This window comes from Pithys albifrons, chromosome 5 (genome assembly GCF_047495875.1).
Source record: "Pithys albifrons albifrons isolate INPA30051 chromosome 5, PitAlb_v1, whole genome shotgun sequence".
NCBI classification, from domain to species: Eukaryota; Metazoa; Chordata; class Aves; order Passeriformes; family Thamnophilidae; genus Pithys; species Pithys albifrons.
Window position 1 is genome coordinate 57200925 of NC_092462.1, and position 16506 is coordinate 57217430.

Sequence of the window (16506 nt, forward strand, 5' to 3'; positions counted from 1 at the left end):
AGAAGGTAGATGAAAAACTAGAAGCTGATAAGTTTATCTAGTGAATGTATAGAGGAAGAAAGCAAAGAAGATGGCAGATCTAGAGACAAAGAGAATGGGATGGTAGCTGAAGAGGAAGGTTGAGAGACGATTTTTTTGTCTCAGATGTTCAATGACAATACTGTTGTTCTCATGCTGGCAAGGAGATGGTGCAAAAGCAGTGACTGCAGCAGGTAGGAGAAGAACCAAGATACCCTGGTAGTTCTGCAGTTAAAACACCAGACTGGTACTCCTGAAACCTGCAGTTTCACTCCCTGGTTATGTTTGAAACTTCCGTTTACTTGGGTGAGGCAATTACTTCCCTCTTCAGACACCCATCTATAAACTAGGATTACAGTACTTTCTATCATCTTCCTTGTTTGTCTGAGTTATGACAGTAACTGTACCTTGATTGTGTTCAGTTCTGGGTCCCTCAGTTCAGGAAAGATATTGAGGGGCCGGAGCGAGTCCAGAGAAGAGCAACAAGGCTGGTGAAGAGACTGGAGCACAAGCCCCATGGGGAGAGGCTGAGGGAGCTGGGGTTGTTTAGCCTGGAGAAGAGGAGGCTCAGAGGTGACCTCATCACTGTCTAGAACTACCTGAAGAGAAGTTCTAGCCAGGTGGGGGTTGGTCTCTTCTCCCAGGCACTCGGCAATAGGACAAGGGGCTCAAGCTCTGCCAGGGGAAATTTAAGTTGGATATCAGAAAAAAATGCTTTCCAGAGACAGGCATTGGAATGGGCTGCCCAGAGAGGGGGTGGATTCACCATCCTTGAAGATTTTTAAACTGAGATTGGACATGGCACTGAGTGCCATGATCTAGTAAAGGGACTGGAGTTGGACCAAGGGTTGGACTTGATGATCTCAGAAGTCTTTTCCAACCCAATTGATTCTGTGACTGATTCTCTGATTCAATATGTTCCTGCCTAGAGGCTGACTGAGAAACTTGGTCTGGACTGGGGCTGTTACATCAAGGTGTCTCAGCAACCACTGGTAAGTTAGATGAATGAAGATGATGAAGCTGCCAAAAGGCACTAAAAGTGATTACTTAAAAATACGTATTTGGGTTCTTTTATTTCCTTTCTGATCCTATCAAGTTACTCGAGGCACATTTCAGTTTATTTTTTGTTTATTCCTTTGAATCTTTCTTTTACTTCAAAAGAAATTGGTTATTCTCATCCAAGAGCGTGGGCTTTCTGAAAAACACCGTCACTCATCAACTTTTTGATAAAATCGTAAGAGCTGCAAGCGCTGAGATTTCCTTTTGTTTTAATAACCTCTTTCATGAATATCTACTTCTCATTTGAATACTTATCAACCATAAAAATTAAAACCTTATGCTTGTGAGGAGTGTGAGCAGATTTGGGATTAAAATGAGTGACATCCCTCAAAAATGAGGGCTATTGGTGAGTTATCTTTCTTGTAAGTGGAACTATTTCTGCGAGAGCATTCTGAGTCCAGAGTGCTACACAATCAAGAAAACAAAGGAGAGAAATTCTGCAAATAAGAAGCAGAATTGGGAAAAAGATTTTGTTTGGTTCATCGAGACTAGCAGGTGTATAGATTTAACTACTAACAACACAAAGAAAATGAATTTTTAATGTCATTAACATTTCTTTTAATCAGTGGTTTAAATTATAGTTCTTGTTAATTTAATTTTCATTGTTTGCTATTTGCCTCTGCAAACAAGGTGCTGTTTTCAGAAATGTTCTTGTGAGAAGCCTGTGAGGACATGCAGGATTGTGATGTATCACACATGTGACAACATAAACGACAGAAAAATATGAACAAAGAGGAAAGACAAATGTACCCTCTAGAGCATTGAAGTCACAGAATGCCTAGAGATGAGGAACAGCTAATACAGGACAAATAGTATACAAATTGGAGAAAATGTCTGTGTTTGATTTATAATTTGCAGGTTAAATGCATAAACTTTCTAATTATCAAACTAAAGTTCCATACTAAAACCAGCTGCTCTCCTGGATTTTTTTTTTAAATATGGATACAACCATAGACATTTATTAAACTTTATAATCTTCCATTAAAGGAGACCTCCTGCTGAGTTTAGATGTGGCCTGTGTTTCTGCCCATATAAGCTGTCATTTGAGCACCTGGAACAGAAATGTGGTCAGTGGTGAGGCCAAGGCATCACGTGCTCACAGGGATGTGAAGTTGTCAAAGGAGGCTTTCTAAGCCATTTTAGAGAAGACAGGGACACTGTGCTTAGATGCCAAAGCACAAACAAATCTTAACGGTGGGTAAATTGTGGTAAGAAACGAGGTATGCATATTTTATCACCTTGTCTTGTGCTGTTTGTGCTGTTATTTAAAAGAAAGAGTACTTATGAATTAAACTGCTCAAATACTCCATGAGATTACACTTGGACTCTGCCTGGAAAATTAAAGTCCTGGGTACACTTGTCGCGTTAGAAGTACAGTAAAGATCACCTGTGATTTGCCCCAAGGCATTCCTGGTCCGTGGGCTGTGCACTGCGGCAGCTCTGGCTGTGTGTGGAGCAGAGGGGTCAGGCAGGGTGAGGAGCGCTGTGCCGACGCTGTGTTTGGGTTTCAGCGCTGATGGAGGACCGTCTGAGCTAATGGGGTGGGAAAGAAGCCGGATCAAGTCCCTGGGTCATTAGATTATTTACTTCTCCATTAACTGAGTAACAGCAAAGATCTGTGCCCAAAGAGCGCAGTGCTCCACCATCACGTTTTGAGAAAATGGTTTTCCATCTCGTCGTTCACCTGCTATGTCTTATCTCACACACTCAACACAAGCATGCACATAACTTGAAAGGGGTTTGTTACACATATGTATGATTAAAGTCTCCCTGATGTCCGTGCCCCCCCGGACATGTGGCAGTCAGTGCCCGGGATGGCAGCAGTGCTCAGCTGCCCTGCGGGAGGAGCACGCAGGGAGAGGAGGGCCCTTCCTCGGGATTCGCACCCGGGCATTCCCGCACTGCTCTCGGCAGGTGCCGCTCGGGCCCCCGCTGTGCCCGCGGCGCGGCCTCCCTACCCGGGTAGCCCAGCCCGCCTTGGCCCCGCCGGCTCGGCCGTGCGGAGGAGCCCGGCCCGGGCTCAGGCCCCGCCTCTCCCGCGGGCCGCTCGGCGGAGGCCGGGCCGGGCGGGGCGATCGGCGCCGGGGCCCGCCGGAGCCATGGGCTCCCAGCGCAGCGAGACCGACTGGCAGGGGCTGCTGAGCGAGGTGAGGCGGCGGGGCAGCGTGGGGAGCGCGTGTGGGCCCCAATGCGAGCGGCCCGGAGCAGGCCCGGCCCGGCCGAGGGGCGGCAGCGGCGGGCGCGGGGCAGTGCGGGGCTCGGGGCCGTGCGCGGCTGTGCGGGGCCCGGGGCTGTGCGGGCGCGGCTCGGCTCGCCCTGCCCTGCTGCCGCCCCCGCCCGGCGGGCACCGGGGCCTGCGGACCCTCCGTGTCTGCACTGCTGGGCGCTGCGGGGCGCGCTCGGGGGGCGCTGAGGCTGCCGCTGGTGTGCGGTCGCCGGGGCTTCACTGACCTGCGGCGGGGCCCGGGGCCGCCGGTCCGGGGGAGCGGCCCAGACCAGCCTGGGGGAACGGCCCGGCTCGCGGGAACGACACAGCCCAGCCCGGGGGAACGGCCCGGCCCGGCCCGGCCCAGGTAGGGTGGCAAGACTGGGGGACCGAGCTGCCCCCGGGTCTGGGCTTGTGTTCGTGCTTCACTCGAGTCACATATGGAAGAGTTCTGAGACCCATGGTGACCTTTATAAAATGGGACCAAAGAATGTAATAGCATAGTCGCCATAAGCTTTGACAGGTGGAGGATTTTCAAATTACAAGAATAGAAAGTATTGTCAACTGCGTCCCCATTAAAAGATCCACAGTGTTTGTAGATACACATTTTCATGTGGGGTGGGTTACCAAGCTCAAAACCATTTGAGGTTGGTGTAATTGAAAGGAGTGTCATCGAAGTCAAGTCTGTTCAGTAGGCAAACTCATAAAGTAGGTTGGCATCCTGATTTTTATATTGCATGTTGCATTTTGTTAACTTTGCATTACTATAAAAATAGTGTTTTTATGTTTACTGTTAGCAAACAAAACTTTTGAGCAAACGGCATGTGCATAGATCAGCTTGAATGATCTGCTGTCCTAGAGTATGATGCACAGAGGTGAATTCCTCTGCTCAGGAGGGCTTTGCCTTTCCTGTGTTATGTGAGCATAAGGCTTAAGGCCCTGACCAGCAAAAAGATGTTTGAGTTTAGGGTCTTGAACCTGTCAGCTGTCCCAGTGGCTTCAGTGGGAGTTTGTGTGGGCCGAGATCTGTGCTGGTACGCTGCATCCAGAACTGGGGTCTATCCATGCACATAGTACTTGCAAACACACAAATTGATTCCCAGGAAAGTGAAAGGTGCACTTTTGGCAGTGTCCTGATTGTGCAGTGTTGCATCTGATGTCCCATTTCTCAGCTGGAGTTTTATCTGGGAAGGGGGCTGGTTTCATATGGCAGTGAAGGGTAAGAGATAAGACGCAAGTCATGAAGTGCGTTCAGAGGAAATGTTGCTGTTCTTGGCTTTAAAAAGTCATTTAAAATTGCTTTGGAACTTTTTTACTTTTTGTATAGTTTAACCTCAAACTCAATCCTGAAATTGAACACTTAGTTTAGGGGCTTCTTTGATTGTAGCAAAGTTTAATGACTGTGCTAAGCTACATTCTTGCAGATACTTAAGCATACATATAATTTCTTTTTTTTCAGGAACAATTAGAGGCCTAGTGATTTATATTCCATTTTTCCACCCTTTCCCTGTGTTCCCTCAGCAGGCTTACAGACTGTTTTTCTGCATGAAGTCTGTAGTGTGTGTTGTCAGGATAGAGGCTTCCCTCTTTTGCCTTCCTCTTCCTTTGTCTGTTACTCACTCCATGCAATTTACCCATTAACTCCAACATCCTCAGGGGTGTGTGAGAAAGTAGCTCAAACTTCTGAAGTAACTAGGAATGATTTTTTTGAGTTTACTGTATCCCTGAATGCTACAGAACTTCTCAAGGCCTCTTAGCTTCAGTGCCTGCTAGGTATTTTTTTTCCCCTGTGCATTTTGTAAACATATTGAAATGCTTTCAAAATGCAAGATAACACAGGCAAGAAAAGACGTGGTAGCTCTAAACAAACACTCTTCCTTTGCTGATGCTGGACAACTAAAACATAAGATGGGGTTAAAAGTCTTGGTGTAAAAGACCAGGAGCTGATGGGTTCAGTTCTTTTTCATTTACACAAGCCCAGTCCTCCAAGTTTGAAAGGCAGGAATAATTGAAATACTTGTCAAAGCAACTGTAATTTTTAAAAGTCTGATATTGCAGGTGTTAAAAAAGTGGTAGGATGTGGATTTGGTACTTCTGTGTACTTGCACAAACACTTTTACACACAGCATGTATTTTTGTAGGTTGTCTTTCATTTCCCATTAGATAAAAAGAATACCTTTTTTTGGTCCGTTCCAGTCTTTTTCTATCTTTACTCTTCTTTTTCCATTTGACTTTTGTTTCGTCTCAGTGCTTTTTGTTCTGTACCCTTTCACATACCTATCTCTGCTTTTATTGTGCTCACCACTAACTTCTTGCTTGTTCTTTTACCTCCATGTTTCTGTATTTTTCCACTTACTCTACAGCCAAATGCGTTTCAGGCCTAGTGTGCACCTGGTACTTTGAGAAATCTTTGCACCACGTGTACCTTGAACATTCTTTAAACTAACTCTGAATAGGATGACGAAGGAAACAGTACTGGGACGAAGCCAACTTAGCAAATACTGAAGGAGCAGAAAGAGTCATTATTTCCACTGAGCAATGCACAAACTAGAAGCAAAAAAACATGCTTCAAGAGCAAGAATCCACATAAATTTTACCTGTTCTTTACCTGAATTCATGTATTGGTTGAATATATATAAAAAGAGAAGTACTGTGGGGTTACCAGGTAATTTTTTGCTTGGACTCTGGGTTTCCATCTAACATTTACATCTGAATGACCCATGTTTAGGGTATTTAAAAGCTGCTGTAAAGTTGTAGGATGAAGACCTGGTCAGTAATTGCTTATTTGACACAAGAGAAGCTGAGCCATAGCATTTGGAAAAGGGCATGGAAATGCTGCAAGAGCTGGCACTGTGACTTACTGCACTCCAAGATTCTTGAGCTGTGGGAGAGGTGCTGTGATGACCTGCATGCTGGGCCTTTGGGCAGCAAAACAAGTGTTGGCTTTTCATGTTTCCCTGTTTCGGGTTGGACTAAGATACTCACAGGGGTGTTTTGGAACAAATACAGAGAAATTAATACTGTAATCCAGTGCACAACATAAAAAAAAACTTTTAAGGGCTGGGCCACATCACAGAGTAGTGTAATTTTAGCTAATAAATTATGGTAATTCCTAAATGACCTGTGAAAATGATGTGGTGTAATATTGTCATCAACACGGTTTTGTTTTATCACATATTATCAGTGAGCAGTACCAGCCTGCTTTGTGTTTCAGCAGATGGGAGGCAGCTAGTGAAGCAAGAGCTGGGCAGCAGGAAAAACAGAGTTGATATGCTGGGATGAAACTGAGGTCTCTGCGTTTTCTCAGGTTTTATCAGAGATGAGGACATAAGATGGCAGGCAAATGGCCCAGCAATTGTGTATTTCTCTGGGTTTGAGTGTTTGACTCTTTCAGATAAGTTGAACAGTTTAATCTGAAGTCAAGGGGAGGTACATTACTGAAACATAGTCAACAAACATCTCATATCATGAGGCTGCAATGCATTTTGAGACTTTTTAGTTTCCATGACAAGATTGCCTCCAAGAGTACAGCAAGGAGAAATTTGATAAAACTTCAGGCAGTTCAGTAGCAGTTGGATCTCTCACCCAAAAGGTAGTGAGTAGAGTTCGTGATTTTTCAGAGAACATGGTGGGTGACAGGTTTCAAGGCCCAGTGTGGTAGCCCTTCATCATTTAGAAGGACACAAGGGCCTGGAGTGTCAAGAGAACACAGATTAAGATCCACAGTGGTTCCAAAGCACAGTTTGGAGGTAGTATCTCTACTTTTACTCAGAAAATTAGATATTTTCCTAGATGCTAATTGCCATTAAATAGCCAATGATAGGCCAGTAGTTCGTACAAATTTTAAAAAAATTCTGGTAGGAATTCAGTGTGTTGGTTTAAAAAAGGTCTGAAACCTTGACAGTGTCTCAGCCTCATCAGATTATTAGACCATGTCTCCAGCGTCATTAATGAGATCTACCCAGATTTGTTGCTAAAAATAGCAATGGACAAATAGTAAGTGTTCAATGGAGAGGGTCACCTTGGCACAGTTACACTCTCCTTAATGCCAGTCCCTTTTTACTCAATTTCACTAAACTAGTCATCTGGCTGTAAAGCAGTTCAGGCAGTAATGTAGGATGTCATATATATTCCTTTAATTATTCTGATCTTCCTTGTAGCAATTATAATTTTCTTTATTGCAGATAACAGCAAATTAGTAGATAAAAGTTCCTAGACAGATATGAAAAGTTGTACGTCATAGCTTTTAGATTGAAAGAATATCTAATTCTTGTTTAACTTTGCTTTGTAAATCCATAGATTATTTTGTAACATTAGTTAAAAAGAAATAAAAGACAGAATATTTCATAGTTACTGTAGTGCATAACAGAATTTACTGGTTTGTCTCACTGATAAACAGCACATGAGATTTAGGCTTTCCTTCAGCTGCAGAGGAAGAACTCTCTTATATGAATGAGTGCCAGAAGCATCTACTGAATCCTTTTTCAGACTGAGGAAATTTGCCTTATTGTTTGCATTGCTCCAAAAAGACTGTCACACTCCTACCTTCCTTTTGACAGCATACCAATTTTGTTGCACTTAGCTGAACATATAAAGGAAATTGTTGATGGGACTCAGTTGTTTTCCAGAGTGGTATCCATTTCTGGTGTATAGTTGTTAGGTCAGTTTGTGGCAATTATTGCTACATTGTTTTTTAACATTCAGAAACATATATATTGAATAACTTCTTTCAGATCTGTACAGCTTTGTATAATTTGTTTTTACTTCAAAAGTGGTAAGGCATAGCTCTGTTGAATAACCGAATTCCACAGAAATGCCATGGCTTTACTGGGTTTTTATACCATAATCCCATGGAAAAAAGTTATTGCATTGCTACCACATTTATTTGGGAAAGTCAATATATCCAAAAGGCAAAAATGGCTTCAAAAAGTTTTCTATGTGGTCATTTTTACAGTAAAATCCAGACAATCCATTGATGAGAGATGCCAAGCCCCTTCTGTCCGTATGGCACATCATCAGTACATAATTCATAAAGTTAAAATATAATTTAAACAAGGAGAACATCATTAGGATTATCATTTAGACCCTGAGCACAACTGCCCCCACAATCTGTTTATGGTTCATTATCCAAAGCCCAGTAGGTAATGGAGAACTCCCTTACCCCCCCCCAGTGCTGCTGTGAAAGGTGAAGCCTTTTGTGCTCTGAATGTGTCCTTTCTGGAGGGCTGTGACTCAGGCAGAAGCCAGATTTGTTGGGTGCTGGGTCTGCATTTCTTGCCTGATAGGTACTGGATTTTATGATCTCACCCACATGCTCCAGTTCCCTTACAACTCTCACACACTGTTGGATACACCGGCAAGGCTCGGAGGCACCTGCTGGTGCTGGAAGTGTCCCAAGGTGAGATGTTTGGCTTCTTTCCACGCCCATTGTGTACACTGTATGGGCTGTTCTGCTCCGCAGGGTATGGGCTGGATGGGGCAGCTGCATTCCTCCTGATGATTCAAGGAACAGGACAGGCTGCTTGGTTCAGGGCTTTAGGCTGTTGGGTTATTTTGAAGTGATTATGAGTTTTGCTTTTACTCAATTTTATTTGTAATTACTCTATCAGATTGTTAGTATTTGAAAAGAATTTAGCGAAGGCATATTTTAGAATTACTAAGACGTTGGATGAAACTGGAAATAAGAGAGATTGTCAGAGGCAAATATTTCACTGTAAGGGAAGGAATTATTTTATCAAGTTTGAAGCAGTTTACCATGTCACATTCACTTGCTGACAATATTAAAGTTTAGCTTCTGATACCTTTCAGTGCCTTATCAGGGGATTTGACATTTGTGTAAGGTATCAGTAAGGACATAAGTACATAGGTACAGTTGCCTTTGTTGATGCCAAGGCATCATAATCCAGAAAATTTATGGCAGGGTTTCAACTTCAGTGTTGCCAGAAATAAACTTAAGCCAAGGTGGAAGTGTCCTTTTTGAGAGTTCAAATCCTTCTTGGAATTGCTTTTCTCATTCCCTTCCCCCTTTTTTTGCAACTAAGCATTTACCACTTTTGGAGAAGGTTGGCTGTACTAATATACCAAACTCACTTTTCCCTTTCTCATTGACTTGAAATTGAGGTTAACAAAGTTAATTCCAAGGAAGTAATACATACAAATAATGATTTTTGTCCCAAATTGCAGCACTGACTTGAAAGTATGGAAGTGCTGATGTTCTTGCTTTGTGCAAGAGCCCATAATGACAAAGTATTCTTGTCAGAGGATATAATGAAACTATAAATTGTTTTCATGACTGCTGTGGTATTTGATCTCTTGCAGAGCACATTCAGAAAGTATTTAGTGCCATGTCATATGTCAGTAACATCAGAAATAGAAATAAACGCTTTAGCATGAGCAGTGTCCAGTGATGGGTGAGAAGAATTTGCTGATTGAACATCACATTAAGTGAGAAAAGTTACCTTAAAGTCCTAATAGGTAACACTGAAGATGACATACACGTTGCTCTCTTCCTCTCGGTGGGGAAAGGCAATGAAGCACATCAGACTAATACAGAACAGCTTAGATTTGCAAGTTCTGCTTTACTTTGTGCCTGAGCCCTACACATGAGAGGTGGTGGCTGAAGGGGAAGGTTCACCTCTGCCTTCCCTTCTCATGTAGGTGTTTGCAGCATTCCTGCATTATTTACTATTCTTCTGCCTCAACAAGCTCATTGCCATAGTATCTCACCTTAATTAAGTTTTTTTTTCATCTGTGCCAATAGGGTATCACACTGTAATCGTTTCAGACCCAAGGTAAATTTTGGTTTCCACTCATGTTACCCCTTTTCCTGTAGCTTGGTCTCATTTCAGTATCCAGGGGGAGGCTGAACCCAGAGGACATTGCTGGTAGTGAGGAGAAGTAGGGCAGTGGGAAGTGAAGTGGGAAGGGCTGGTTGCTACCTGAGAGCTGAGCCTTGTGAGCACAGGTAGCAAAGGGTGTTTGCAAATACTTCTTCCCTAGCAGCCTTCCCAGGGCTGCTGGTCCTCACACTTCTGCATATGAGGAAAAAGAGGAGAAACTTGAATTGCTAAGTTTTTCTAACTCACAGTGGTCAGGTGAATGTGCAGCCTTACAAATGGATTTCAGGCTTCCAGTACAACAGATATCTTTCTCTTGATTATTATTAATAAGCTAAGATGACTTGTGGCAGATTTTGATCTTGTACAGCATCTTCCTCCATCTTTTCAGAAAAGAACTTGAGCCTCTTGTATCCAGTAGTGGCTGGAGTAGAAATGGCTTGTAACATTAATGGTTTTTTTCTCTTCTGCAGTATCTGGTGTGCAAAAGGAAGCTTGAAAGTAAAAAGGAGGCATTGCTAATCCTTTCCAAGGAGCTGGACACCTGTCAACAGGAAAGAGACCAGTACAAGCTTATGGCCAACCAGCTGCGGGAACGACACCAGTCTCTGAAAAAGAAGTATCGGGAGCTGATTGTAGGTTGTTTTTTTATGAACATGTATAACTGGGGGACAAGGATGAACCTCAAAAAAATGCAGAGATGTCCATAATGACTGCTGTAAAAATGTTTAGGTACTTGTTTACAGTAGTCCTGCGGTTGTACAGCCCTGATCATATTATTACTCATTTGTTCTGTGTTGATGAGGTAGTGCTTGTTATATAAGACACAAAAACACAGTGCGTTCTCTGAGGAAATTAGTTTCAGTCATAATTCTATTTAAAAACTGATTGCAGTATTATTATTCCACAGCAACTTAATGTACCATTATGAAAGATAATTCAACATAAATTTGTAATGATCTGCTGTTCTAGAAATGTAAACAAATCTTCAACCTCAGAAATCTTGAGTTGAAGTAAGTAGTATTAGTATTAATTAGTAGTATTTTAGAAACAATTTTGATAACATTTTAGTTAAAATACATATTTTAAAATTTGACCCACAGAGTTAATATAGTTGCTGGTTTCAGAAATGAGTTGCCAATAAAATACATCCATTTATTTGTAGGATGGGGATCCATCACTGCCACCTGAAAAGAGGAAACAGGTAAGATTTATTTTTCAGTTGATGTTATTTACCTGCTACAAGAATATTTTGCAAAAGACTAAAAATATTAACTAATAATTGGGTAAAAAGCAAGTGTTTCTGTCTATTGAAAAGCTTTGTCTTTAAACTGTGGCTTCTGTTTTTGTCTACACTTTTCACTCTAAAGTATCATTAACTAGAATCTGTGTCTGTTGCTTTCATGTTCCCCTGAGACTGAAACTGGTCAGCATACAGAGACTTGAGATTGTTCTCCTTGTTGTTTATCCTTCTGTACTGAGTCCTAACATGGATCAGTGGCAGGACTTTACAGACTTCAAAGTAATCTGGGAGTGCATTGTCTGCATTCCATAATTGCTAATTTATTGTTGTGAGTGCCGTTTTCCATTAAGTATCTCCCAGGCCACTCGGACTATATGAGTTATAAATGGTAAGACAATGATAACTGCATTTTATGGTTCCCCTGAAAAACTCTTTGCCTGCTTATAAGCATTTTTGTTCCTGGATATTCACGTAGCATGTCCCTGTTGTGGAATGTTGGTTGTCACATTCTTAAAATTATCTTAGTTTTTAGAGAAAAATGGCACCCAAAACACAATGTGTGGAGCAAGGATATGAGTACAACCTAAAAGAACAAAAATTGTTACTGTAATTGCTAGTCTTGAAAGTCGTCTAACTATGTTTAAAACATGGTTATTACATTCTCTTAATGGATCAGTAGTTTTACTCATCATCCTTTCACAGGGAGTTTGCATATAGTTCTTGCTATTTTCCTAAAATTTAGGGCTTAGGGTTTTGGTTGTTTTAAACTAAACTTCTAGAGGCAATATAATTACTCCTTGAGGCACTTAAACAAATAGCTGCCAAGAAGTCAGTGGCTCAGTGTAGAATCATTTAACTTCCTCATTATTTAGCATAATTTATTTGCAATTCTGTTATTTCAACAGAATTCTAATAAAAGTTTATGACCATATATAAGTTTGTGCATTCCGAGTGTTACAGAGGAATATACAATTGAAAGGAAAAAACCAAGGCAGTATATGGATCATTACAGAGATAAGTAGGAAAGGAGATTTGCCATCCCAGAGATGTTGTGCTAATTATTTCAAAAAAATAAAATGGATACTAGCCCAATTTAGTCCAAATTCAGAAGCTGTGATTATATTAAGTTTTGACAATTTGTTTTACCATGGCATGTGCCTGGAAAACCATTTAATAGTCTACCTGGAATTTTGGTTTTCTTTAACCTGAGGAAGTTATGTATTCATGCTAGATAGCAGTGAAAGAAAGAAAATCTTGTCTTCAAATGGGGTCATTGATAGGTGTCCCCCAAGAACAATAGATACTTTCAGTTGTGCAGTAATAGACTGTTAGTGCACTTCTTGAGTTTTCATTTTCCTGAGAAGTGTCTGTAGCATACAAGGTGGATAACCTAGAGTAGTTAGGGCAGCCCTTCTGAAGAAGAGTATAGTTTTGCTTTGAGAAATGCATCAGAGAATAATAAAAGAAAGTTATGAAAGTTTTCCATTATTATTGGACATACATTTCTTAGGATTTTCTCACCTATGGAAGGCTGAAGTTCTCTGTGCCCTTTTGTGCTTCTTCCATCCCCTTTTTGCCCAGGACCCTGGCTGCCTGCTGGGAGAAGCTTGTGACCTCAGTCACTTTATGAAAGGACACCTGATCCTTCAATGAATTTTGTGTGACACAAAAGTGCATGTTGTTTTCATGGTCAGAAATGAGATGAAAACATATGCTGAAGAATTTGCTATCTGTTGTGTTTGTTTGCTACAACTGAGAAATTATTGCTGAAACTTCAATCTAGAACTTAAATGTTATAGGTGGGTTGGAATTGCTACTCGCTTCTCCTTCATATTTTCTTTTTTCACTTCAGTTTTTCCTCTCAGAGCTGTATTTGCATCTCTGATCTTTTCCAACCTAAACAACTCTGTGATTCTATGGTGATTCTATCCAGATACTCCTCAGTATGTATTGCCTTCTGCCAACCAACAAAAGCAGAAAATGAGAAACTGTGTTATTGAAATCCCTTTTCCTACAGTAGATGTTTCACCATTACTGTTGTTATCACAGCTTGTGAGCTGTCAGTGCTTTCCTGGCCCCTCATGCCAAACACTCTCAGTTAAATACTGTGGTTGAAAGCAGTGTTATATGTCTTGTGGTGTCAGATGGAGGGTAATTTTTGGATAAAGTGAAATATTTGATGAGGATAGGAATACTGAAGAGTGTTTTTAATGTTAAAATTCACCAGAGACGATAAACAACAGACACTCCCCATTTTGGAAGACATATTAAAATGTCTACATAGCCTCTGTTGAGCATCCTACATAAAAATTCTACCATTCTGCAATGATGTATATTTATATGCATTAGCTGTGATACAGGACATTTTATTGGCAATTCACTTGGTGTCTGTTGGCCAGTGTTGCCACCCTGGGAAACGTAAAGATAAAACATAGATGAGATTTCTAACTTGATATATACTGCCTATTATTTTCATCTACATTGCTTCAATTTTCAATATAACTTCCATTTGGGACAAGCCGTGCCATTGGAATAACAGATTAATCCTGTGACCTTCGATATGACATGGAAGTTCTTTTAATACAAATGAGATCTTTCAAATAAACAAAGGTGAAGTAGAAAAATTAACTGTGCTGGGCCACTGTCCTAAATATGCTTTGTTTAATTTCATCTCAGTGAGACCACTCAGCTGGAGAAAATGGGTATGCACTGGGCCTGTCTGTCAAGAGTAAACCTGCAATTCATGTGTTCACTGGTGAGGCCTTATATTTGTATTTTAAATGTATAAGTGATCAAATTAAATGGAACTAAACATCTCAAGACCACAAAGTGGCTGAGGTGGGAAGGCAGCCCTGGAGATCAACTAGTCCAATCCCCTTGCTCAAAGAGGGCCACCTAGAGCAGGTTGCCCAGGACCATTTTCAGTTTGATTATCTGCAAGGATGGAGACTCCACAGCCTCTCTGAGCAACCTGTTCCAGTGTTCAAGCACTCTCACAGAAAAAAGAGGGAGGGGATGGTGTTCAGATACCTGCAGGTATTGAGACAGCTGGAATCCCTTGTGAGGATCAGGGCCTGTGAATGTGAAGCTGTTCTAGTTGTGTAAAGAAAGTCTTGTCTACTACTTCCTGATCTAGAGCAGATACCCAGTACAACAGCATGTTGTTCTGCCCACAAGTCTTGACTCAAGAGCTCTCAGCTGCTTCCTGACTTGCCCAGAGTCAGGGCTGCCTGCATTCCAGCTACTCTCTTGTATAAAGGGCAATACCATTCCTTGCCCTTTTGCTAAAGAGCCTGCATCCTTCCATGCCAGCACTGCAGCTGTGTTAGCTATCCCACCATTTCTGCATAATCCCAGTGAGACTGTAGCCCTCTAAGTGTACACAGTCTTCAAACTCCTCCTGTTTATTCCGCATGCGTTAGAGACCTGTGAAGGGCATCCAGGTGTGCTGGAGAGCTTTCCACGAGACTGTTCCATGGTCACAGAACCACCTCTGAGGCTCCTAGTACTGAGTCTCCTCACATAATGATGACATAGTCCTAATATAGAGCACAGCTTGATAACTCATCTTACCAGGCAAAGAATCTCACCAAAGAACTTGTGTACATCTTCCCCAAAGGTTGCAGTCCTTACATTTATAGTTATCCATGGGTGTCTCAAGGTGATCATTCAAAACCAAGACTTTGACTTCTTCCAGGGGCATTAATATCACAGCAACATGGTACCCACTCACTGAGATATTGGTCAGACAGGTTGTCTCCTGCTAATGAATAAGTCCATGAGCATGACTTTTTGAGGCAAGCAGAACATCAAAGGACCAGAGGTTCCAGACAGGACTATGTTGTGACATACCAAAACTGACCCTTTATGTTCTCTTTCACATCCAGCTTCTAGCTCACTGTCACAATTCACTTCTGAAGCAAATTTCAGGGATTAATTTATGACTGCTTTTGACATCATCATAAAAAATTACTAGTGTGGCCATTTCTTGTGAAGTAATGAATTTGGGAAGTTTTGCTAGCCTTGTGCTAAGGTGCAAAAGCTGCAGAGTCCTATGGGATAAAATTTTCAGTTAAAATACACTACAGGATAAGCAGTCATTTTGTATTTATCTGACAGTTGTGCTTTGAAGGTAAATGTGATTTCCTCCTCTCTTCAGAGGGATTGAAGATGAAAACCATTACACGTGCCCAACTTAGACCTGTGCACTTTGCTCTGGTTTGTAGGTGCACGTGTTTGACTCCCATACTGTGAGGGAGCGGTTAGAAAACAGGGAGATAGTTTGCCCTTGAAACACATATTCCCATCTAATAGATGTGATAGTCCCTTGCTAAAATTGGGAGTGCTGTTAAGACCTGATGTGTACAACAACCTCTCCTCTGGTTGCTGTATCTTAACTTAATGGAATAGAGAGACACTTGTCCACCCCCTTGCACCTGAGTACTCTTGGTAAATATCCTGTTAATTAATCACAAATCTCAGAATGTTTAAGGTATTTTGATTCGTATTGTGCATTATCTCAAAGTTTAAGATATCCTGAGTATCTTAAAGCAGTTAAAATATTTCTGATAAAACAAGCCAATGAAGCAACCTTTTTTTTTATCCTGCTATAGTAGTCTTTGTGTAAGCACAAATTAATTGCTTCTCTTTGACTCTGGTTGCCATCAACAAAATCTCAATGACTATATGAAAGTATGAGAGGACAGAAGTATCTTTTTGAACCTTCACAGTGAAGGGTTTCTGCCAGTTTCTCATGACACTGGTGGTTCATACTGACAGCCTGAGTTGCCTCTTTTGTGTGTTAAGTTGTTCTGCAAAAACTGGCCTCATAAAGGAGTGTGTCACTGATGTTAACTTTGTTAAGTTCTTCATGCTCCAGCAAGAGCCCTAGGTCTGTCTGTGTGGTGCTTGGCCCTGTGGAGCACTGTGCTAATCTAACATAGTAAAGACTGGTTGAAAAGGGGAGAAAAAGTATTTATTTTATATGTTTGCTGCTAAAATGGCTTTTTGGGTCTATTAATTGGCTTTACAAAAATTCTGATTGCTGAGTCTCTTGAAGGTGTGTGAGTGTGAGCAAGTCCTTGTTTTGCAGACTCTTGTCAGGTTTTGACGGGTGTATTTCTGTGGTGGGATTCCTGCCTGGG

General features: G+C 41.7%; 1 protein-coding gene across 3 annotated transcripts in view; it reads left to right on the forward strand.

Annotated features, from left to right (window-relative positions):
- Positions 1-3076: 3076 nt before the first annotated feature.
- The window catches only part of CCDC149 (coiled-coil domain containing 149), a 53838-nt gene continuing 40408 nt past the window's right edge, over positions 3077-16506 (forward strand). The window contains exons 1-3 of one of the 3 annotated variants that reach the window (XM_071556696.1): positions 3077-3224; positions 10593-10754; positions 11285-11323. In XM_071556696.1, the coding sequence (XP_071412797.1) occupies positions 3177-3224; positions 10593-10754; positions 11285-11323 (249 nt within the window). In that variant the 5' untranslated portion in view covers positions 3077-3176. The remainder of the gene's footprint in view (positions 3225-10592; positions 10755-11284; positions 11324-16506) is intronic. The other 2 variants (XM_071556695.1, XM_071556698.1) reach the window with 2 other exon arrangements.